This window comes from Rhipicephalus sanguineus, chromosome 3 (assembly GCF_013339695.2).
Source record: "Rhipicephalus sanguineus isolate Rsan-2018 chromosome 3, BIME_Rsan_1.4, whole genome shotgun sequence".
NCBI classification, from domain to species: domain Eukaryota; kingdom Metazoa; phylum Arthropoda; class Arachnida; order Ixodida; family Ixodidae; genus Rhipicephalus; species Rhipicephalus sanguineus.
The window spans coordinates 75215380-75240116 of NC_051178.1; the positions used below are offsets into that span (position 1 = coordinate 75215380).

Genomic DNA, 24737 nt, shown 5'->3' on the forward strand with positions numbered 1-24737 from the left:
TGAAGTTCGTATTGAGTACTAATGTTTATTATGTGCCTGCTGATGCTATCTTTGCGCGGATTCACGATATGTTGTTGTTGTTGTTGTCCTGTGCGCATGACAAATACCCAATGCAGGGTTTGGCCGAGTAGTGGATGAATTCTTGGAATATTTCCTGTACTGTACAATTTGTAGATGCGCCAATTAACTAATGTTTAACTTGAAGTAATCAGTCATCAGTAATTAAATATTTAATGCCCGCAGAATTTAGCAAGAGATTTAGCAAGAGAGTCGCAATGATGTATTCCTGAGCGGCAAAGAAAACGTCCCTGTGGCTGTATCCCAGAATACTGGCCCCAAAAGAAAGAAGATTGGGTTCTGATGGTTCCAGGCCCAGCTTTCGAAGAAGTGGTACTAGTGTTCTTTTCCTGAATGTATTGAACGGGCGATAGAATATCAAGAAATGACAAATCGTTTTCCCCTGAGAACAGAAAAGGCACATAGGGGAGTTCACTGCACCTAATCTATGCAAGTAAAAACTGAAGGAGGTAACGGGGCAACGAAATTTTGTGATGGCAACTTCCATCATCCTTGAATGAGGTAAATCGCTGCGCCAAGGAAATAAAAGGTGGTTGTACTCCGGAGAAGCAGTCAATGCCGAGTCTGATAAGCTTTTCCTGAACGTACGTGTGCGAAATCGCACCGTCGTGACGTGTGCTGTTAGTGGGAAAACAGAAATGATCGGCGTGGAAAGCGACGCCTTTGCAAGAGAACCCGCAATTTCACTGAAAAACAAACCTTTGTGGCCAGGTACCCAGAATAATCTAATACATCGAAGATGAGCGGGAACAAATAACTTCAAGAGCTTCAGTATGTGCGTGTCACCGGATGTGGAAAGAGAAGAGCGCACAGATAATGAGTCAGTTATAATTGCCGCTACGGTAATTATAATACTTAACTTACGTGAAGCTAATAATATTGCCATACATTCAGAAAGACGGGAAGAAAATCACGCAACTGTAATGAAAAAAACCAGCCAAGTTCAGGTCAAAATATTCCGATGCCAGGTCTTTCCTCCGATTGCGATGTGTCGCAATAACAACATTTGTTGGTAGAGTATTTAAATGATCTTGCAACAACCCATTTAAAATATCAGAAGGTAATATTTTCGCGTGATTCATTATGCTGTGTCCCGGTATATGTTAAATTTCAGCTGCCACAGCAGTTAAATTATGATCATGCGCGTTAGTCGTCGCTATGGAGATGTGCCACCAGGCGTCCGTGTGGGTGCATCCAAGTCAAACGTTGCTATAGCTGCCAAGCACCAATGGACTTGTAGAAGTTCTCATATATCAATACACAACAAAAAATTGAGCTACTTCTGTGAAGACACGTTTCACTTCCGTGTTATACGGATCCCTATCTCGGAGGGATCAGCCGTGTTTTAGGGGCGTAGCTCCTCTTAGTCTAACCTTGTCACGTCTCCGTTGTCCGGCGTAAACGGATCTCCCGTATGATGCAATAGATGGCGCTGTCTCATAGAAGTACATACAAACTGCAGTTCAGGGACGATATTCTAGATGGCGCTGTACACAATCTGTGTCGTCATCACCATTTCTCGTCTCATTTCCTAGATGGCGTTGGTCCAATAGAATTGTGTGCAATATGGCGCTTGTGTGAATCGACACTAGATGGCGCTGGAAGTGCCGCTGCTCTCCGACTGGCTGCTGCGCGGGCTGCGCGGGGATGCGCGGGAAGCGAGCGCCTCTCTCATTCTCCTGGATCGTCGCCGTGCGTGTCGGATCGTTGGCGGAGCATGGACGATGCGCAGCGGCGGGCGCTCGCGTGGCGGCAGCCAGGCGGATCCCGTGACGATGCGCACCAAGGACGCCGCTGCGAAACGGGCTCAACGAGAAGCGAATCCCGAGACCATGATTGCTTCAGGAGCTGCGCCCAGGCTCTTCATCATTCACCCGTGGATATGCTGTAATTTTTTTGTATGACTTTCTCGTGTTTGCTCCATTGCGCTAAAAAGCCGCGCGTCGTCTATGTAGCTCTGGTTTCGCATGCCGAGTGCGTGTTTATACTACCTCATATTTGTTTGTCTTGTAAGTATATTGAGTAGTGTGTGTGTCTGTGAGTACAAGCGGTCTTGTCTCCTTCCTTGACGAAGGGTACGTCATCCTCTAATGTACGAGCCTACACGAGAGCGAATTCACTCAATAGCCTCGTGACAACCACAGGTCAAAGGAGTTTGCACAAGCCCGTCGTCCTGAAAAAGCACACGAGTGTCTTCACTGCCTTGTGGGCCGACGAGAGATGGACACGGTGTTCTAGTGGAACCTGCATGGAAAGTGCAAGCACAAGGACACATGGGACACATGTGAATCAAATCATTCAGATACAAGGCTGAACTGCTGCAGTGCAGATTTTCAACGACGAGGTGGACCGGCATAGCGCAGAAGAACACGTTGCGTGGTGGTATTTACGAATTTATACGAAGACAGCGTGGTTTACCGAGGCATGCTTTCTACCTGTAATTAAGTTCTTCCGATTAGCTATTACAACTTGTCGTTATTACTATCTGTAATCTTCTGCACTTCCGCCCAGCAATACCGAGAGTGCGCGGCGCGTGGCGGTGCTCAAGAAATGACATCTTATGGCACTTTCACCTAGCGATATCGTTCCTGCGCGCAGCACCTCAGATTTACCACCGAATGGGTGTTGTTAAAAAAATAAGAAAAATGCCGGAGATTATTACCACAATTGGCATGGAAGGTTACGAATGCATAAATACGGCTAGGAGCTAAGGAAGTGAACCGAACGTCCAGAGCTAGCGCCATTAATGACACCTAAATTGATCATTAAGGTCGCCTAAGTTTTTGTGAAACAAAACTTCGCGCTCACCGTGCCTTTTTGATCAACAGAGTAGCATTACCAATGTGTCCCTACAGTAGGCTCTGTAGCTGTACCAATCATTCTTCGACTTAACTTTCGCAAAAGTCACGATGTAGTGATAAGCGGGAAATCAGCGAAACCAATGGAGGTGGCTTTGACATTACTTTTACTGTAACATTTATCCATTGACTGTTGGACTACAACGGTCCTCGTTAGAACCTCTTCACACAATTTGATGTATTCAGACATAGAAATACTGTCTTCATTTCGTAATGTAGGAGAAGCGAGTGCTCCCGTTATAACAATGCATACTGGGGAACAGTTTTAAACCTTTAGCTAAAATTGTCTGGTGCTTTACCGGTAGCTTTTATTGACGAAAAAATGCACATAACCTGGAATCCTCTGTAGAATACGCTAGAAAAATGCTTGTGTGTCCTTTTTCCTCTTCACTGACTTTTTACTCGGTTGACGTACAACCAGGACCAGTACATTATGTTTGAGACAAAGAATGCCGCAGGAAAGGCAACTCTGCAGAACCTGTCGGTGCGTTCAGCTGTTCCTAAAGTTCTCTTGTGGATTCCGCCAATGTCGTGTCCTAATCGAGACGAGCGATTCTTGGTTCGTGGTATTTCTGGTATTCCGGAAATATCAGGTTCCACTTCCTCGAAACGCCCGACGTGCCGGGGAGCCTAAACGGAAAGAGAATGCGAAAGCTGTTTTTCATTCGCGCACAACCCAGGACTAACGAAAGCACTGATAAGCACCGAGATCACTCGCTTTCCAGTACCTATTCTGTACCTATTGTAAAACTATCAATCCCTGTTTTCCTGTTGTTTTTTCGTGATAATCATCAGGGAAGACTTGCACTTGACGAAAACTTTGACCACACACGAGCTGCTGAGTCTCTAGGATTGATAAACCAATACAAGGATACGCAAATAAGCACGGACTTCATAATCATTCTTGAGACATATTTGTCAGGACTACACATTATTACAGAAAACACTAAAATGGTACAAATACCAAATACCAATGTGGTCGAAATTAAATTTCTTTAATATAGATATTGGAGTTGGCCAATCAATTTAGCGAAATCAGTTGCTCAGAAACTCATAGATTCTGAATTTCACCACAACACTTGTAGTTTACGAGCCCTTCTTCACAGGATAGAGTGTGAAAGACGAAACTCACTTGTACACTACTGAAATACCAAGCTACAAATTGAACTCCTTTATGGAGAGAAAAAAAGCTGAAATAATAGCACTTCATAAAAACTTCGTCCTCTGTGGACCAGAAAGAAATCTGGTCGCTTCTTTTTTTGCTAAATTTCAAACTGCGCTGCTGCTGATGACAATGTTAAGCTGAACAAATGCAGTGACTTCTTTTTCATCAACATGAATTCTTACCTCTGTATTCGGCGGCGACGAATAACCATAGGTGATGGTGGTGTGGCTGCAGTAGCAGACGAAGGTAACTTCCACTATGGATGTGAACACAAATCCTAAGCAGAGAATAGTCCATATGTCAAGGCCCTGTGTTGGAAAGAAGGGCTGTCAGTCTCGTGTACTACTGCCAGTGATGTTTGCGCTACCAGCAGTAACGTAATAAAATTAAATAATAGGCATTTCATAAACATCCATGTCCGGTAGCCCGAAGCTCCCGTTAAACTGGTTGCTAGAAAGAGACAAAATGAAACTCATGTTTACAGCACAGCTCTTCGTATGCCGTTGGCAATAGCGACGAGGGCATCGACACACACCGTGTACGTTGAGCTACTTCTAGTGTCCCGCCAGACAGCATGCCCTAAATTCTAAGCAAGTTCGGCATTAAATGTGTTTTTTTCCAAGTCACGCTCTAGAAAGCAGTGCCACTTATTGGTACTCTAGAAAAAAAAAAAATCACAGTTTCGCCGCAAGGGCGAAGCAGTGAATGCGATAGCAAGAAACTAATGCTATACGAAGTGAGGCTCGCCAATGGATACTCTGAGTTTGAACAGCGCTCCTGTTGCAAAGGCGGCCGAAGCAGCGAAGGAAACTAGCGTGCTTCAAGTGTCGAGCTGTGACACTTGATAGTTCGCGCTCATCTTCTGTTTGTTCGTTTAGTGGCGTCCCTTGAGCTCGAGTGATATTCGTACGCTCCGTAACATGAGCGCGGACATCACGGTGAAAGCTTGAAACATCCCTCTTCCCATCACCACGAGAAAACCGCGCGAGCAGACAGCGGAGGGACAAGGTTCTCCCTGCGCAAATATAAGAAGCGAGCGAGCTCGCCGACGACTTTTAAATGCACCCGTCGCACTCCTAGCGCCATCTCGCTGCTAATGAAGAAACGCTTATAAGCGCCGGCCGTCTCTGAGTCCGTCCATCGGTAAAGGGTGTGTACATAACGCTCGCCGTTAGCTACGTGGAGGATCTGCGTTTCGTGGCGTACTTGTTAGCGCCACTCGCTGCGGAGCAAAAGGTCCCTGGTTCGATTCCGCGCTTCGGAAGCATTTTTCTGAATTATTTTTCTTTGGGGCTTTTATATATATATTCATACTTATACATATACGGTGCGCGACGGCGACGGCAAAATCCAGCCGAGACTGTCCATATAATTGCTATCGCAATAAAAGCGGTACCAGACGCATTCGTTAAATCACCACGGTACTTGGGGGCAGAACGTGATAGCAGCTTCAGCTTTGAATATCGAGTGCGAATCATCGTGGCATCGAAAACCACCCTGGAGTAGTTAGTGGAGTCGGGTTACTTATGGATTACTGAGAAAGCATTTTCGTCGTCCGAAAATGCAGACGTAGGAAAATTGAAACCGAAGTAACTGTCTTACATGGGCGAGCAAATTCCAAGCATGCATTGTGTTTTGCAAAACATTTATTTACTCATGTTACATTCGAATGCAAGCGAAAGAGCCTGCTGCTTCCCCGAAAGATAGTTAAAATTGCCCTCACATTACCGGCTATGTCGAAGTGCGGAACACTTTAGGGGCTCGGGCTGTTGTTCGTTGTCGTATGTTGCCATATGCTATCATCTCGTGTCGTCGCTTGGCGTCACGCAGGCAAAACCATGAATAACATAGCCATGTATAACATAGCTATGTATAGCATGGGGCAGGGAAATAAAAGTCAGTTACACTTTTACAGTTACATCACTTCATTAGCTTACCGGAAATACCATTTTATCGAGTGCATCCAATAAACGTGCTTTGAAAAAAATTGTTGTTTGATGCCCTTTAGCTCAGTCAGCGCAAAACTACAGACTCTCACAAACATGCGGGAAAATTTTTGGCAACAGAAATAAACGAGCAGAACGAGCTTCGCACTTCAAGAAAAACGTGGAAATGTTTTCAGCCATATTTGTGATGGTCGGAAAAACGCTGGTTGATTTGGCATGGAATGACCCTATAGCAAGAGAGTGGAAAAGAAAAGGGTGAGAATGAGAGATCTGAATGTGAGGAGGAAGCAAAGGAGGAAAGGGAGAGTAAAGCCTAGCATAGCCGTGTGTACTACAGTATAGAAACGAGTGGAAGGGGAAGTGATGGTGAGGAGCAGTGATGTGAGGGTGAGGAGGAGCAAAAGGAGCAGGAGGGTACAGCATAGCATAGTCGTGTGTGTATAATATTGCAGGGGGTTGGGAGAGGAAGTGAAGGCAAGGAGAAGAAATGTGAAGGTCAGGGGAGAGAAAGAAGGAGGAGGGGAGAAGGCACCACTGCATCACAAATCAAGTTTTCCTTTCCCGCCATGGACGCTGAGCAGGCGGAACGTTTGGAATGCCAGCGCTTGCTTGCCCGTGAATGCGAGCGTCGCTGACGGGCAGGAGAATGACTACCCCACACTTCCTACAGCTTTCAGGTTGAGTATAAATCACGTTGAGGTGGACGTTCATCAACCATTATATGTTGCTTGTTTCTGTTAAAAAAATTGCAGTGGCTGAGCGCGGATATGACAGGATAAACGTAGCGTTAGCAAAGGTTCAGCTGATTATTCTTAGCTTTCCAGATTGTCTAGGATTATTAGCCTTCTTCTGTTCATTCTCCGTACGCTGAACCGCTAATTGCCAGGCAACTACTTCAGGATCCAATGAGATAAGCTTCTCGGCTCTTCTGTACCGTCGAGCAGCATTTTCGCTCTCCTTCTCCATGGCGTTACCCACCTGCAAACGCCAGTCAGAGACGCTATCAAGCGGCCCCAGCGCTGTGTCGCACGGCGACTGCACAGCGAAGGCGAATAGCTGCGCGCACGCCGGCGACACTGTGTCTATGGCTACGACGTCACTCCTGTCGAATGCGGCGCAGACCAGCAGCGGCGAGCCGCGCACGGCGGTGGCGGAGTCTGCGCGCGCGCCGGCGCCAGCTTGTCTGCCGCGCCTACAACGCCACTACTCCCGAACGCGCAGACCAGCAGCGGCGAGCCGCGCGCGGCGGTGTCGGAGAGCGCGTGAGATGCCAGCTCCGGTGACCCAGCTGTGTGACATCACTGATCCTCGCGCATGCGCAGCACGGCTCATGACCCTCCACGCGAAATCGGCTCCGGCTAGCCAGGTGTAGGTAACGCTACAAAAGTCGTGGTGGGAGCTCCCTAGCAAGAACCATTGGTTGTCTTTCGATAGCTCTCAATGCTGTGGTAGTCATATATCTATTGTAGCTTACTTAAGCAGACAGCAGGTGTATTCTCATTCGTTTCTAGGCAACCAATACCAGAATTACGCTGACAGTTGGTATTTTCTTGTAGATATGTAAAGCGCTCTGCGAATTGTCTTTAGATGGTGTTTATCGCTTCTTCAATTAGCAAGTATGTATTAGTATTGCGAACATGACGGTAGCTCTAGAATGATCCACCGAAAACGTTAATTTGTTAAAATATATTTACGATAATTGTACTAACGAGTTAGATGGAGTGACGAAATTAGGAAATTTGCTGCGAAAAAAAGATCAGCTAGCATAGGATAACGTAAATTGGTAATCATTGGTGAGTCCTTCGAAATCACTGGATGTCATTGGCAGTGGTCATGAAATAGGCTGACAATGATGATGATGTCTAATAATGTGATTTTCTGGGCTAGTTGGTACATAATGATAGTTTGAACGTTCCAGCAGTGTGCAGACACGAGCACAGAGAGGACATTGTCCTGTGCATTTCTTTTTCTGTGTACTCGTGTCTGTACCATCATGGAACCCTCAAATTTCTATGATGACCAAGAATCCTTAGAACTGATTGGCAGATTTGCAGCCTGCAGGTAATTCTCCTAGCAAACGTTCTGCAATAACCAACAGTCAGTGGACTCGAAAGGAAAGAACCAACACGAATACGGGACAAAAGTGGAGAATCACAAAACATGAGCACTGAACTAGTACCAAATGGCCTTCGAGCAAACCCGGCTGCAATATTCATGTACCTATTCGTGTGCGGTCACAAATGTGTTTGGCAAAGGAGGTCAAATATTGTGTTGACTAAGTTCAAAAAATGTCCATAACCCGTTTACATTAAATCTTACCGTTGTTACACAACACCAATAAGTTTAGTTTATTTTTTTTCAGTTTCAAATATCACCGTCCCAATAAAGTCTTGTTGCAGCGAAGATATGTGCATATATAAAAAGTGTTTTCAACCCTTTTCACCGCATGATTTCTTGTGCTCCAGGCCATAAAATATGTATAACCATCAGAGAATGCGGCATGGAAGGTCATCTAGCCTACAGTACTCTATAGAGTTGACATTCTTGGCCTGTCATTTCTATTCCTAGTTCTGGCGAACCGATGTCTCGTGACTTTCTGCTTTTGCCCTCAGAATGCTGGCTGTCTAAGAATGGTGCGGCCATAATTGGAATGTTATTCATCGGTAGCTCTGGGAAAAAAGGAAGCGCTGTTACCGTTACCACAGTCTTTATAGTACGTGCCCCGGCATATACTACAAAAATTTGCGCTGCAAGCGTCATACGGGTGGTACGCTGGGTGGTGTGCACTATGATACTTTCATTGGACATTGATTTGTCATGGGCATTATCAATAACACTGCCGATGTTGATAGCTCCTAAATTGCTACTTCCTCGAGGTACAGCAGAAATCGTCTGACGTGGACAGTTTCATCCACCATCATTTTGCGCGTAGCTAGCGTGCATACTTACCGCAGAAATTCGACAAAAAGTTCACTAGGCCTCACCCTGAAAATCCTACAACCTGTCCGTATACCACTCATGCAACGCAAGATTCCATTGCTAAAAATGAAAGAGGACTAATTTGGTTTACATGCTGCAATAATGGCCATTATGTAGCAGCATTCCTACGCCAATGATACACAGATCACTTGCTTTGCAGCAGTAAAGCTTTCTTGGCAGAAGAGCATTACACTGATGACTGAAAAACGCCGTCCAACTGTCTAGGCCTGGACATTTTCCGTTCCTCTGTCTTTCCACTGTAGGTTGCTGGCGTCACAGCTTGCTCATATCTTTTTTCGAAATGTTTTCTTAGGATGAATTATAACACATCTAGATTTGTCCGAATACGGCCTTAGGCGCTGAAAGTGTGGCGATAATGGTACAGCAGGGTGAGAGGCTGGGCCTATTTTAGCTTATCGGACATGTTTTCAAGGTTTATAAATTCATTATCTCTGCCCGAAAAAAGGTGGCGGCTTACCGTCCACGTCCGAGATGGTGGCAGAGAATTCCTGGCCGCTGTCAGATGCTGTAGGGTGGCCACCAGAACGACTGCGCAGAGTGCTACGCGAGGCTGAGTATTCTTGGTCCCCAACCAGAACGAGAGCCACGAAAGAACCACCAAGAACGCCGTGGGAACAAAGGTGTCAACCAGGTGCCGCTCTATTTGCCTGCGGAATTGGAAGCGGAGCCGTAGCCGTGCGCGTTCCTCCCCAGTTGTGTCTGCGTCCAATGCAATTATAGGTCATTCCGAATACCTTCAACTGCCTCAAACAAGCGTAAAATGTTACATGTGATACGGCCGCATATTTTCGATCCGATAGCAATTATATGGATACCTTCGGCTGATTTTTGCCGTCGCCGTCAGGCCCTGGATATGTATATGTATGTATATATATATAAAAAAGGCGCAAAGAAACATAAAGCAGAATAATAAATTACACCATCTCCCGCTAAAAGGTACCATGAGGCGATACGAAGCCGGAGCACTTGCACGATCGCGTTCCGTTGGCGTTCGTTGGGCATGCTACCAAGCTCGGGCATGCTACCGACGTCGGATCGTTATTAACGGTGTTATTAACGTGGCATTAACGGTGTCAATAACGTTGTAGACGAAGGTGAAATGGTTAACGAAGGTCTTTATTGATGAGCGTGTAGTACTTGAGGTGTGCACTTTGCTTTGATGAGGATGGCTTTGTGGTCGCTGAAGTGAACCGTGAGGTTCACTTCAACTGTGCAGTGGGTGGATCTTGAAATTCGCGCTGCGCTCTACCCACTTGGAGGAGGAGAGTAGCGCTTGTGCCGCGAGAGCAGAAGCGAGAACGCAGGGGAAGCTCAAGTAGGGGCTGGTAGAGAAGTGGAGAGAGTAACGCGCAGCTGTTGGAGAGAGGGAGGGAGGATAGTTGCGCATGCGTACCGCACACGCACCCGAAAGGCCGCCAGGGCTATGACCGCCCCGAAGAGCGCACCACAGCCAGGAAAAGCCAGGAAGGGTCCGGCGAGCGCCATTACAGCACTCCCCACTACCCCTCCTTCATCCCTGTCAGGAAAGTCAGCCCAGCAGACAACCGCGGCCATCTCGCCGCCAACCTCATCGCAAAGGCACCCAGAGAGCCAGAATCCCTCTCCTCAAAACCCGCTTCTGGAGCCGGCAAGCAGCAGCAACCGGGAGGAATGCTGTACACAGCAGGAGAGAAAATTGGCCGCGTATCTGCGTGCTTCGCTGCAAATGTCACTGAAAGACGATAGATTAGCGCTGCGTGAGATATGGGCGCCATCTGGCAATACGTCGGGAAACATGAGCTTGTGCACATGGCCTTCGAGATGGCGGGCGCGCGGCGGGTTTCGCGCCCGCCATCTCGGAGGCCACGTTGTGCAGAGGGCACGGAGGAAGTTCTTTTCTTTCTCCGTGGCAGAGGGCTTTCGTCGGCGTGCATAGCATGGCATTTTTAGCGCAGCCGCATTTTAAGCGCAACTTAAGAAGCTAGTCTTTAGAATTACGTATCTATGTATTTTCTATTTTTGGAACACACCACCTAATACTTACCTAGTGATGTTGCGCCTCAGATATGCGTAATGTTTGCTTTTTGATCGACAATGTACACAAGTAGGAACCTAGCCACCAGTTCAAGATGGCTGGGCGTTCGGAAAGTGGTTCAACTTTGGCCGGGTGGCTGAATCGGGTGACAGACAGACCAAAATTTCCGCGCTTAAGTTCCCCAAGAAAGACTATCGCCTTTAAAACCCGTTCGCACCCCCACAGCAGGAGAGTGAGACAAGCAGCCGCGGGTCACCCCCGCTCAGACGTTGCCCTCCCCCCACCCCCTGGAGCACACCGCGCCGCCCTCCTGCTCCCCCGCCGACTCTCCCGCGGACAGCAGCCCAGAGGAAACCCGCTTGGCCGGTTCGCCTGAGTGCGGACTAGCCCACCGCGGGACATACCCCCGAGCAAGAGATGCTTCGCATCTAAAAAATTCTGAAGTACCCGACCGCGGATTCGAACCAGCAAACCCTCGCTACCCAGCGCGCTGCGTTAGGCAACTCAACCACACGCCACGTATGCGCCCGCGAAATAACGGCGAGCTATTTATATACACCATTTACGGCTAGTGGTAAGCAAACCTCGGAGGAGCGTGAGCGCATTTTTTATCACGCAACGCTCCTAATTTTCTTTCAGTCTGAAAACTGCCCTTGAGACGCGCACAAAAAGTGGCCCTTTTCTGTACCCACTCGTGACGTGGAAGAAAGAAAAAGAACAAAGAACACCAGGGACACTTTGAATCAGACGCCCCCGTGAGGCAGGAAGCGCAGGGGTCACGCCACGCGCCGCAGTTTAAAAGGAAATGTAATATCTAAGAGCGTCTAATTCTGCAAGAGTTTCTTAAAGGATGACAGAGATTTAGGCTATAAAATCAATCCTTACTCTCTGTTTTTCTACTTTTCCAAATTACTTTATTATTATTTTTTATTCAAAGTCTCCCCTTCATTGCTTAATTATACTTCTATTCTATTCTTAATATTTGTTTCATTCTACTTCTTTCTTCTGAAATAGAAAAAAATTAAGCTTAATTTAAGAATTATGTTTTAAAAGCTATCCAGTTCTTGGCCAATCCCCCAGCGTGTGTGTGTGCCAGAGTTTCTAGGATCAACTCTACTCTACTCTACTCTACTCCATTGTAGACACTTGCAGCGCGTTGCTGAAGCACATAGACGTAACAGCTGTGGCAGTTGTTAGTTCACGCTTGCCATGTGCATGCCTGTGCGTTCTTTTAGGGCGTCCTTCTTTGTGCTTCAGTGGCACGCTGCAAGTATCGAGCTGCTTCTGGTTCTTCGTCTCACATTTCAATTTCTTGCTGTCGCATTCATTGCTTCGCCCTTGCGGCGAAACTGTGAGGTTTTCTTTTCAAAGGGACCCTGGAAAGTTTCTGACAATTTTTGACAAACGCATTACAACCACTAGGGTAAGTCCTTGAGATCACTAAGAGACTGAGTTAAGCGCAGAGTGCAAAGGATATTGTGACGTAGCAGTTGACACACCTTTAATACGTCTTGAAGCTTGATTCATGGCTGCGCTAAAAACACGGACAACAGAAGAGACGTACACAGGACGGGCGCACGTCCTGTGTACGTCTCTTCTGTTGTCCGTGTTTTTAGCGCAGCCATGAATCAAGTTACAAGTTTGCACCAACTGGCCCAAATGAAAGCATTACTACGTCTTGAAGACGTGGCGAACCGATCACATCGGAGGCACAGAACAATCTCAAGATGTGTTCTCACAATGGATGATGATGAAGAACACCATGTGGTGATGATTATGTACAGATTATGAAGTGGCCCATAAATACACACACTAATTTGCCCCGCTTAGGGCGGCCATTCTGGCAGGAACTTAAAATTGCGAAGAACGCCTTGTGAAAGGCTTCATACGAGAGACATGCACAATCTCGGTACCGCTAAGGCGCCGGTCAGTTACAACGGTAACAGGTTCGACACGGTAATTAACGGGAGAGGTCTGCTCCTAGACTGTGTATGGGCAAACAAACTGAAAGTAAAATTTCTCGCACAAGTCAAGAGTGCGAACTGGTGTCCGGAGTAGCACCTCGTCGCCGGGGCGGAAGAACACCACGCTGTGAGATGCGGCATGGATATTCTTGAGGTCCCGCTGTCTTGCCTCACTGTTAACTCGGGCGAGCTGGCGACAGCGGAGGAGGCGGGACACATATTGTTTACAGGAAGATGCAGATGAAGTGACAGGGGCGAACAAGAAAGAGACGTCAAGGTGACGATCGGTCATAGATAACGTAGAATGGCGAGTAACCAGTTGTGCGTTGTACGGTGGTGTTATATGCAAAAGTTATGAATGACCACATTGCGTCCCAGTTCGTGGCTGGGACGCAATGTACATGGCTATCATCTCGGAGAGTGTGCGATGAAATCACTGAGTCAGCCCCTTGGTTTGGTGGTGATAGCTGGAGGTTGTCCTGTGGGTGGTGCGGGACTTTCTCAGCAATCCTCCACAATTTCTGAAAGCAGAGCTTATCCACAGTCTCTCAGGATGTTACGAGGAGCACCGTTACTGTGGATTAAGGCTTGAAGCATAAATGCAGCTACTTCAAAAGCCCACGCCGACGTCACGTAGGTTGTTTCGGCGTAGCGGGTCAAGTGGACGACCGCTGTCACTATCCATCGATGACTAGTGGGAGTCGTGGGAAGAGGATCATGCAGATCACTGCCGACGACTTCGAATGGTGCCGACGGACACGGAATTGGTTGCAGCTCTCCACTTTAGAGTTGATGTCGGCAGCTTTCGGAGCTGACAAAGGTTGCAGCAAGCGGCGTACTTCGCTACACTGGCGGATAGGCCAGGCCAATTGAAGCTACATTTGATGTGGTAATACGTTTGGGTGCGAAAGCATGCTCGGGGCCAGTGCTGGGCAGTATCGAAGATACATGTACCTTATATACTATCTTAGACACTCTTTGGGTATCTTGTATCTGTATCGCGATACATCTCGCAAGACGAGTATCTATATCTGTATTTCCGATACATTCAATAATGTATCATGCATCTTAAGATACAAGATACTGTCATAGAAAACACTGCCGTGGGAAACAATAAACGTTGGCTGAACTACGCTTCTCAAGCTGATACTGCTGCCACTAAGCCACTTGAATAAAACTAACCACAGGGATATTCTCTTATCTTTCCGCCAGAGTCGTGGTGAAATGAGCGGCCATGGCTCTAGGCTTCGGCTTCACATTGCGTCAGCATTTCTGACGACCACACACGGCAAGGAAACCCCATCGTCCCTAAGAAGCGACAGGCTGACGGTCCGCATTCCGATTGTTTCGCTGGGAGCACGTTTGAGAGCACTGCTGTACAGTAGCGCATGAGCGCAGGCACGTGAATTTATTTAATATTTCGCGGGCTTCCATTGAAAGCTGGAAAAAGTAGCCTCACAGCATGCACGTCGACATAAAAAATTGGAGTGGTCTTTTTCGAATGCCCTCTACGACGTTACTAAACGCACTTGGCCCTGAAGGGAATATTGAAGGTGCTGCATAATTTACCTTAGTTAATTCAATTAAGTGCAATATATAAAGTATCGGGACAAGCGCCACATGACGGCAAGCCATATGCCGTTGGTATTGTTCAGTCACGGTTGACCTCTTATTTTTTGATATTTGGTTCTAGTTACGTGAAATACCTTGGGTACTTATTCATTGTGATAATTTGTTACGGAACCACCTTGCTATTTCACTTGGATATATTCGTTTTCCTTTCTTTGGTCACCGTAAAGTCTTTTTTTTACTGTTACAAATCAACAGAGAATCAAGTGGTACTATTGTGAAGAGCAGTGGTACGCTGCAACGCTTTGTGCCAGTACAATACGTCTGGGAAGTTTCTGGGCGGCACTGCTTCTCTCAGAGAACAAATGTTAAAAGGTTGCACGCTAGTGAATGTGTTGCTAACGAACCCTTTACGCCAGCATATTAGTATAATATGAAAAGTCACTGCAGTTTTATGTTCTTAAGGCCCAACCGCATGCACGCGATTTTCAAGCGACGGCGACAAGCTGCAGCGATGAGCGACAGGATTTGCTGTCGCGGAGGGCCATCCATCGCCGTCGCTTGGCGCGTCGCAGCTTTCTGGGAGACTAGAAAAAATCACTTCTCGCCCGGAAGTGAGCGTGACGATTTCCGGCAACATTGCAGCATCGCTGATCCTCGCTTCGGTTGCAATTTGATCTCGATGCTTCTAATCAGCGTGTAATTCAACGAATGCAAGTTTTAGCCTACCTTTTTACAGCCCCATCTCACGCGGAGAGCGAGGCAGCGGCTGTATTTCGTCGTTAATTTTGATCGACGGTTGGTTTTAATGTTTCGGTGGTAGCTTGCTGCAATGTCAACATCGTCGTCGTGTGAGGTGGCCCTTCTTCTTGCGAGGCAGCTATGTGAGGCGCTGCTGCTTTTCTTAAACGTTACACGACAGCAAGGGGAAACGTTGTAGAGATGCGCCTCGTGGATTAACCCTAACATAACGCAGTTTACAAAGTGCGACGTATTAGCCTAGGTAGCATACGCTTCCGGGCGCCCCCTTCGAGATCACAGCAGATACTACTGTCGCGGTTAAACATAAGATTGCGAAAAAAGAGAGCCACGAAACGCTTTTATGCCTTCCTTATCTCACACAAGACAATAATAAATTTGGCATGTTGTCATTCATCTACTTCGTAATTCTTCTTCGCAATTACCTGCGTGCACGCAATAGTTTTCAATCGAGCAACCGTGACACTTCGTCGCGAACATGTGGGTGCTCCCGTCGCGGCGCGACAGCGCGATGGAGCCCGTTTGTAGCTGTCGCTCGTCGCCGTCGCTCGTAAATCGCGTGCATGCTGTTGGGCCTTTATTGCATACACGATGCGTCACAAAAGTATCGCAACATGCGTTGCTGCTCTGCACCTGTCGGGTGAGCCGGTATGGCAAAAACGGTAATACGCACAGCGGTATTTGCGCCTTCGCGCGGAGGCTTATTATTGACGTTCTTATAACTAGGTTGTAACCCGGTAGCTGGTCGGAAAGTAGAGCAGCGACACCTAGAAATTACAAAAGTGCCAAGCAATACCACTGATAGCGCAGCTTATAAAGAGCTGTCTTGTTAAGAAAAGAAATCCCTATAAGTTGTTTTGGACTTAAACTAATATACAAACAAATATTTCAACAAAATGAAACAAGTTGGTCGCAGTTAAGAAATTTTCAAGCCTACATTTTTGGACATAGGCGTTTGCTACTTCATTATATAGATATATGATAATATGTTTAAAATGTATCGAAGTATCTTAAGATACCATTGAAAAGTATTGTATCGGAAACAATTATTTCGCAAGTATCTTGCATCTGTATCTCAAATACTTCTTGGCCAAGTATCTTGTATCGTATCTCGATACAATTTCAATGTATGTTTGCCCAGCTCTGCTCGGGGCAGTGTCTATTCTGCGGCGTCCGCACCCATACTGCGCATGCGCCAACTCTCCCCCCTTTCCTCGCGTGAGCGCGAAGAGGTGGGGTGGAGGAGGTGGCGTGAGCGCTGTCTCCGCTTTGTTTCTCCTCTCCTGTTTTTCTCTCTCCGCCACAGCTGTGCGCTCGTATATAATGCGGCGCGCGCTCGCTCCCGTTGCACTCTCCTATGGCGCTATGGACGCTCGCGAAGCAGAACGTAAACTGCAACGCCGGCAAGCATTGCACTCTCCTTCGCAACGGCGCTATGGACGCTCGCGAAGCTGAACGTAAAGAGCAACGCCGGCAAGCGAATCTCGAAGCTGCGAGAGCGCTTGTTCGCTGCGCTTCCGTCATTCTCTCTCTGAACAACGTCAACGTCGGCGCTAGTTGCACCGGCAGCGCCACCACCGCGGAACAGAGGAAGGCTCGGAAAGCCGAACGTAAACGTCAGCGTCGGCAAGCGGTAATTCAAACGCCTCGACAACCAGCGTCTCATAAGTCACATAAGACAAACGGAAACTCGATGCGCACCCCCCGCCGACAGACCATCAGACTTCTCCTAAGCTACAGCTAGCACCCCTGCCGCCACCACCACCGCCCCAAGCATTACAGTCGTAGAGGCGAAAAGATGCCGACGCTTTGAAAGCGGCGGCGGATGCCGCGTGGCCATCAATACCACCACTGTGCACTCATAAAGAGGCGGTGCAGAATGCCCCGCAATGTCGGCCACAGATCGGCCACAGATCATATCCATGGTGAAAACCTACAAGTCCTCGCTGTGCTCAGGTCTCTCACGACCACGATGCGCACCACTCTCGTCAGTGAGATGACAACTCCATCAGCTCAATGCGCACTGCAAGTTCTGGATTCCTTGGAGCCAGTCCTTGCAATCCTTTTTTAACATCTCGGATTCCAGTCTAGTTTTAGACAACAACAGAGGAACGGGTCTCAAATGTCTCTAGGTTTGGACTGTGCGCGGTGAACGCTGATAGGTGTGTGCGCCTATCACTTGTTCTCTCTTTCCTCCTTGATATCCCTATTATTTTTGTCCCTTCCCCTCCCCCCATCCAGGGTAGCAAGCCGGGTACAACTTGGTTAACCGCCCTGCCTTTTTTTTACCCCTCTCTCATTTGACTTCGCCATTCGCTCTATAGTCCACGGAGATTTGAATATGTTGGTTGTGTAGCGAAATACATTAAAGAAATTACAGTAATATATGGATCGTTTTAAAGTAAGTGATAGCCGCTAGAAAACGGACTGCGCCTCCTCACTATAGGCGAGTGCTGGCTGCTACTGTGTCTGACGGTATGAAAATGTGGTGCAGTACAACGCCATTTTCGTAGCACAGTTTTTCTCTTTTTTGACACCTCTAATTTAGTATAAGTTTGTTTTGAGTAGCGGTCCCATCACTGAACAAGAGATAGAGGCCCAATAAACAATTACCCATGTCAAAACCGCCAGAACCCGATGCAATTTTGGCCAACTTTTGTAAAAACCATAAATCTTTACGTTCCCTAGTAATACTCGTAATTTTACACAGTTCTTGTCTTGAAATTGTTCGATAAGCATTCACACGAGATCACAACGTTCTAATAACAAAACACTGCGGCCGTAAAATATGCGTCATGCCAATGCCTACACTCCCAATTAGTTTCCTACTGCTGACCAAAACAAAATATTTTCAAAATTAGCACCAAAGAGAATACAATTTCTAGGAATACTTGTCGGCTCTCCATACGCGCGGCGTGAAGGGCCACTCCATACAAAAAGTACCTGTGCATCACCCGTGCAATAATGGAAGATTATATCCATATAATTCGCTCGATCCAGCTCTGGCAATGCTCCGGATAGGCTTAGCCGGCGTTCAAGTTGTCCGTCATTATTTTCTGTTTTTTCTTCTTGAAAATGCTAACGTTGGCTCCATTAAGGTACATCATCAGCCGGGCTAAGCCAAGTGTTAGATAATTAGGGTCCATTCTTGTCCTTTTTTTTCGAGGGGGGGGGGTGCCTACGCTCATTTGTTGTTCTGCTTATTGTGCAAGCTAAGCTCCACCAATGTTTTACCATTTTTAGTTTCTACCAGTTTCGCTTTACGTCCTTATTTGCAGGGGTTCGTGTGCGTAGCATGCGACTCAATACACTTGGTCAATCACGCTTCAAAATGTTGGTTATTCCCTGGCCGGCGAAAAAGAATTGTATGACGATACATTGGATGCACGATTTCTGCTTCATCCGTGCCACTATCAGTACGATGGCATATACCTGGATATATTAGCGCGGGCCCTGAAAATGCCTCTTTTTCCAAATGCCAAGACATATCTCTATTCATTCTAAAAAGACAGGGCGCACAAACACGGACACAAGAAAGAAGTCAAGGACACCACAAACACCGCTAGCTTGCTCAGCTCTTTGTTATTCTTGACATATCTCTACAAAGTGCACACAGAAAAACCACCCGCTAAAGTCTCAAGTGCGAAAGGTATATTTGCACCTTCTATTAATTCTATAAGCTGCGATGTTCTGGAAAGTTTGCGAATGTTCTCTGGAGACTTTAGGAATGTGCAAGAGGGCAAGAAGCTACGTTTGACCGTCAGCGCGCGTCATGACCTTGAGCACTTTTTTTACTTTCTTTTTTTCTTCATTTTCAGTGTGATCACAAGTGAGCGTGCGGAAGATCGCGGCATCCGGCGCCGGCTGGGGAAACTATGCAGCTCACGATGCTTAATTCAGTCAACGGCCGTGGACTTCGGTTTTGTGGGGCGGTCATTTGGGTTTCTGGCATCATTTGTCGACAGAAGAGTCAGTTTTCTAGCTGACTTTAAGGATTTATTGTAAATTTCAGGCTTGGTGCGCTATAATATTTGGCTCACATGTTCTCAGGAGCCTCGACTACCGATATACAGCGTCATCTAACCATGCTGAAAAAGTGTTCCAGTGCCCCGTTATTTCAAAAGAACACCGCGGTGTTCTTTTCGAATTTGCCTTCTTTTACACGAATTTTAATGAACGCTGCATTTTTTTTCAACTTTGCGGATGACTCGCTGCATCTTTATGATTGTTTTATATCTCTTAACCTATATTTTGTTTTAGAACATGTATGTGTACGCGGCGGGCGCGCTAGCTGCCATAGTAGAGCGACCCTGGCACTGGCAGTATCGTAAGGCAACGTACTGCGCATGCTTGCTCGCGTAACCGGTCTCCTTGTGCTCCTTTTCACTTTAGTGGTGGCGGCGTTTCATGAGACTGCGTTGTTAAGCGCGGCGCCGGCGTCCTCGCAAGGAGTATCCAATAGCTTGGCTCTGCGGTCGCCACGCGTTGGAAAACGTCGGATTTTGGCATTGAGGGCACCGAACATCGACAAGGTAAAACACATGCACCGATACTGCATACACTGAGAGCCTTTAGGATATCTTTTACAGGAAAGATATATCGAAGCAGTATATAGAAACATGCGTAAGCTACATGGTAACAATAATGAACTCACCTTCATTTCCTCCGGTTGGCTCATAAGCAATTTTGGAAATAGTGACGTTGTACTCGGGAACTCGAAATCGGTCCTTTTCTATAGTCAAGTTGTCCCGGTTCCACAGGTAGCGCAGAATGTGTTTAGGGTAAGAATCTGTAACACGGTTAGGAATTTTGCATCTTGTTCTCCTTTTCACAATCTTCAGCTTGCGACTCTTTCTTCCCTTTTAGTAGTAACGCTGAATTTATGAAGCCTTTCCATACTCCGATTAACTTTGCAAGTTCTTTCTCCGCTGTATAGAACTGTGGAATGCTTTACCACAGTATTTCCCATCTTCATCACTCCCTGAATTCCATTTCTATATTGCTTACCACTGCTTTACATTGGGTCTTGATTTGTTTTCTCATCTCTGTATTTTATACTCCCCATTCTTCCAACAGCCCCTGGAGGCTGCAGAATGTTGAAATGAAAAAATAATAAATCATATAATATTATCTGGGGCCTTACGTGCCAAAACCACGATAGGATTATTAGGCGCGTCGTAGTGGAGCGCTCCAGAAATTTCGACCACCTGGTGTTCTTTCACATACACTGGGATCGCAAAGAACACGAGCCTTTAGCATTTTGCCTCCATCGTAATGTGACCGCCGCGGCGGGATCAAATCCGCGACTTTTCGTCACCAGCCGACCACCGTAACCAATGTACCATCTATGCGGAAATAGGTAAATAAATTTAAAAAAAGATGGCTGATCCCTCCCTTATAGAAATCGGTATAACACGAAAGTGAAACGTGTCGTCACACAAGTAGTTGGTTCTTTATAGTGCATTGGTATATGAGAGCTTGTGCAATGTCTATTGCTGTTTGGCAGACATAGCACCGCTTGAAGCGGACGCACCTACGTTGACGCCTAGTGGCACATCTCCGTAACGACGACTAACGCCCATAATCATGATTTAACGCGTGTGGTAGCTGAAGTTCTTAACATATACGTGGACACCGCATATGGTGAATGCCGAGCAAACATGACAAGCACGTAATAAACACTGATATTCGATGTGCACTCCTTCAAAGCGTCGCATCCACGCACTTCGTGTCTTCCCTGTAGCCTGGCTGTTAATTCTCACATTGCGAGAGGGGACCGCCGTGCGACAGCCAGGCGAGCGTCGGAGAGCTATTTTTCTATATGGATGGATGCTATGAGCGAGGTTTGGGCTAAAGCCACCACCTCGTGGTGTGTTAAAGCGTTGACAAAATTACACTTCTATTGGAAACGCGCCGAATGGGACAGTCGTAGCGACGGCGCGTTTTTCCCCCGAGCCAGGTGGCACACATGTCACCACTCCGTTATAAAGGGGACGCTCATAGCATCCATCCGGCCATCCATCCATCCATCCATCCATCCATCCATCCATCCATCCATCCATCCATCCATCCATCCATCCATCCATTCATCCAATAGCAGTCCGAGAGGAATCATAAAAGGCGCATTCATGTAGCCTCCGTAATGTGTTTGGCGGTAGCTCAGTGGTCTGAATGCCCGCCAGCCACCTCGCGGACCGAGAACTCATGCGTTTGTCTCCCGTTAATGGAACTTTTTCTTATAGTTTTTTTTCTTTGCCATCTGATGGCCTTCATTTCGCTTAGGTATTTCCGTGACGGAACTAAGTCATGAAAGTCTTGGTGGACCCCGGCATAAAACACTTTCGTGTTAAAAAAATAAGACTTTAATTGGTGCAAAATGTCAGTTATGTTTTACGTGTAGTAAATGAAGCAATTTTGCTACCGGACAAACACACTTCCTCGCCCTCCTGCAGGCCCTGAATAGATTTTGGTAGGATACTGTACTCTCTCCTTAGAAGTTCGCTTTGTTTCCAAGTCATCTAATCGAAACCTCACACATTGGCGCACCAGGATGGGTAGAAACAGGCAGGGAACTAGATTAGCGTTGAATTAAAAACTTTCGTTTCTGGGTCCATAAACAATGTTTTCGTGGAATGGAAAATATTATAGAAAATCATGATACGACTGGCTGTAGCCATACCTTCCGCGGCTGCTAACGATACGATTATTTTTTCGCCTTTGCGTCCCACTTACTGCCGCTCATGGACGACCGCTTTACGGTCGCGACATACAGCATATGGCATCACCTACTTTCTCTAATGTCTTTCAGGACCTTAATTTTATGCATATGAAGGGGAGTGTTATAGTGAGGAAGGTGGAACGCTCGTTGTTTGTATAACTCAAGCTTCAAGGCGTAATGCGCAGGTTGTTGCAAGCAAAAGAAATATAAATATTCTCCACCTTTCATCAAGTCGGTTCTTATGCTGTCTTCTGCCATTTTTCTGCGCGGAATGCCTTGTAGAGCCCTCCTAATCTCATCGATACTTACGCATGGATCTTAGGTATCACGTTCAACTTTGATTTTAGTAACGACAAGGTGACTTATGTCCCAAGTGTACAGTTTACAAAAAAAGTCATCTGCCGCATTTACTGGCCCATTGAAATTTGCTAATAATATTGTTCTGGTTATCTTTTTAGTCCGTCTATCCTGGTCCTTCCATAACGCATGCAGTATTACAGCGAAAGCTGTTATGAGATCACAACAGTGCCGTGGTTGTCAGTCGCCGCCGGTGTCCGTAACCGCTATCGCGAGAAGTAAGAAAAACTGAAAGGAATAAAAAATAGCCAAGATGGGATGGGATTTGAACCCGGGCCCTCTGCATGGTAGTCGAATATTCTGCTTAAGAAGCCATATCGCCAGCCACTCGTGTAGGTGGCCGGAGCTCAACCTTTCCTATCCGATTTTTATGGTGAAAGCCTTAAATGTCCCATCAAACACAAAAATTGACCGTCGGTGTCCCGCGGCGTCGGGCACATTACGAGTGAGGCAAAAAAAAAATCATCATTACGTAATGATGTCACCATATGACGTCATAATGACGTCACAAATAACAAAATTTTGTTACGTCATCATGGCTTCACAAATTCTGGCGCGACGTCATGTGACGTAATGCCACATGGTGCCCTCATCACATGACACCATAGCCTTGTCAAAGGTTGGCCGATCACGGAGAGAGTGCAAAACAAGGTGAGTTGCCTCCGATCCTGGAGGCAGTGCAAAACCACGCTAGGTGCACAAAGCTTTCTGGTGGTGGCGGGCCAGGATCAACTCATCTACTGAGAAGGAAAAAAGATGGCGTTCACCTTCGAGTCATCTTAGGTAAACGGACATGGAACCCTGTGAGTTTTTTTGTTTTGAAAATGCCACTTCCTACACCTTGTACACTCGTGTGGCTAGTGTAGGTAAAAATGACCTCAGATTATAATACTCACAACTCCGTAAAGTCAAGTAGCACGTCTGGGTGTCCATAGGGAAGTAAGAAAATGTCATCAAGCAGGTGACAGTGGTGTTGAGCCTTTGGAAAAAGAAAACACATATTCGTACTTATTTTTTCATGCGTCGATTCTATGTTGACTTCGGCTTGTTCGACGGCAATACTACTGCACGGTCTGTATACACCATCATGACCTTCTTTATCGCACAAAGATATTTAAATAATTGGTATGCAATGATCCCCTACCAATTAGATGCAGCGTACAGGGAAGTGTAAATGCCAGTGAATAGAGAAGCTGATTTTGGTTGTGCTGGCTGAATACAGAAGATGGCCTTGTTTGATTGAATAATCTTCTGCTGGTCTTATGCCATTGAATGAGGAACTTATACAAAGCGCTTGCACATGATTGGAAGGATCTCTTGATCATCCACATTATATGCTGGTCTAGTCAATAGCTCTGACAGATTGTACCATCTCCTCGCGAGTAGGTGCTTCGGTCTGCACATTAGTGATGTAGAACTATCGATGGTACTATCGATACTATCGATAGCTGAGTTACTATCGAACTATCGATGGTGAGAAATACTATCGATAGCGCTATGGATAGTAAAAAAATCTATGGTACTATCGATAGTATAAAATCAACAGCACGGACTCACTGCAGAATAAACTTGGTTCCCCGCGCGCGTGATACATAGCGGAGCCGGAGGAGCAGGCTCAAGAGCGAGAATGTTGATATGCTTGTGTTCTTCACCAGAGTGCTTTGCTGACATATGATCATAAAATCAAACTGTTCAGCTGTAGCGGAAAGGAAGCCTTTACATGTGGAGGGACTGCGCGGCTTCAAATTGATATTGCATTTTATGATTTCAAAATAAAAAATAACCAGAACTTAACTGTAAGGTGTAACTGGTTACTTTTGGATACGAATTTATTAATGGATATACTCAGCCATTTTCACCGCGGGAATAATTAATCTCTCTGCCAAAATTGCTCACAAATTAAGCGAAGCTGGCAGTAGACTATCGCAAATATTTTGGCAATATGGCCGGCCAGCAACCGCATCATTATTCACACCACTATAGTATTGTCACGTGGTTGTGATGCTGAAGAATGCTGCAGCAAGACGGAAATGCGGAGCTCTTTATTTGGGCGAACTTGTGCCCAAAAAATCAACTGAAAATACAAGCGATACACGCTGCGCACTGATAGCGGTGGGAGCAATCGTCAGCCGTTCAGTAATCTGATCATCGGTTGCACGCGTTGTCCTTTATACATCAGTCATCAAACCTTCCAGAGTTATCACTGGTGCTCGCGTAAGCTCTCGAATAAACTTGACTATTCGCGTCCGGCGCGTAATCTTAACAGAGTGATCTCAAACATTGTGAAGCTTCTCAAACATTACGGCGCG

General features: G+C 46.5%; 1 protein-coding gene across 1 annotated transcript in view; it reads right to left on the reverse strand.

Annotated features, from left to right (window-relative positions):
• Nucleotides 1-3223: 3223 nt before the first annotated feature.
• LOC119384975 (gamma-aminobutyric acid receptor subunit delta-like) overlaps nucleotides 3224-24737 on the reverse strand; it is a 39782-nt gene continuing 18268 nt past the window's right edge. The window contains exons 5-9 of the mRNA XM_049414023.1: nucleotides 23325-23407; nucleotides 20008-20142; nucleotides 9505-9746; nucleotides 4284-4409; nucleotides 3224-3566 (exon numbers count right to left, since the gene is read on the reverse strand). Coding sequence (XP_049269980.1) covers nucleotides 3324-3566; nucleotides 4284-4409; nucleotides 9505-9746; nucleotides 20008-20142; nucleotides 23325-23407 — 829 coding nt within the window. The 3' untranslated portion in view covers nucleotides 3224-3323. The remainder of the gene's footprint in view (nucleotides 3567-4283; nucleotides 4410-9504; nucleotides 9747-20007; nucleotides 20143-23324; nucleotides 23408-24737) is intronic.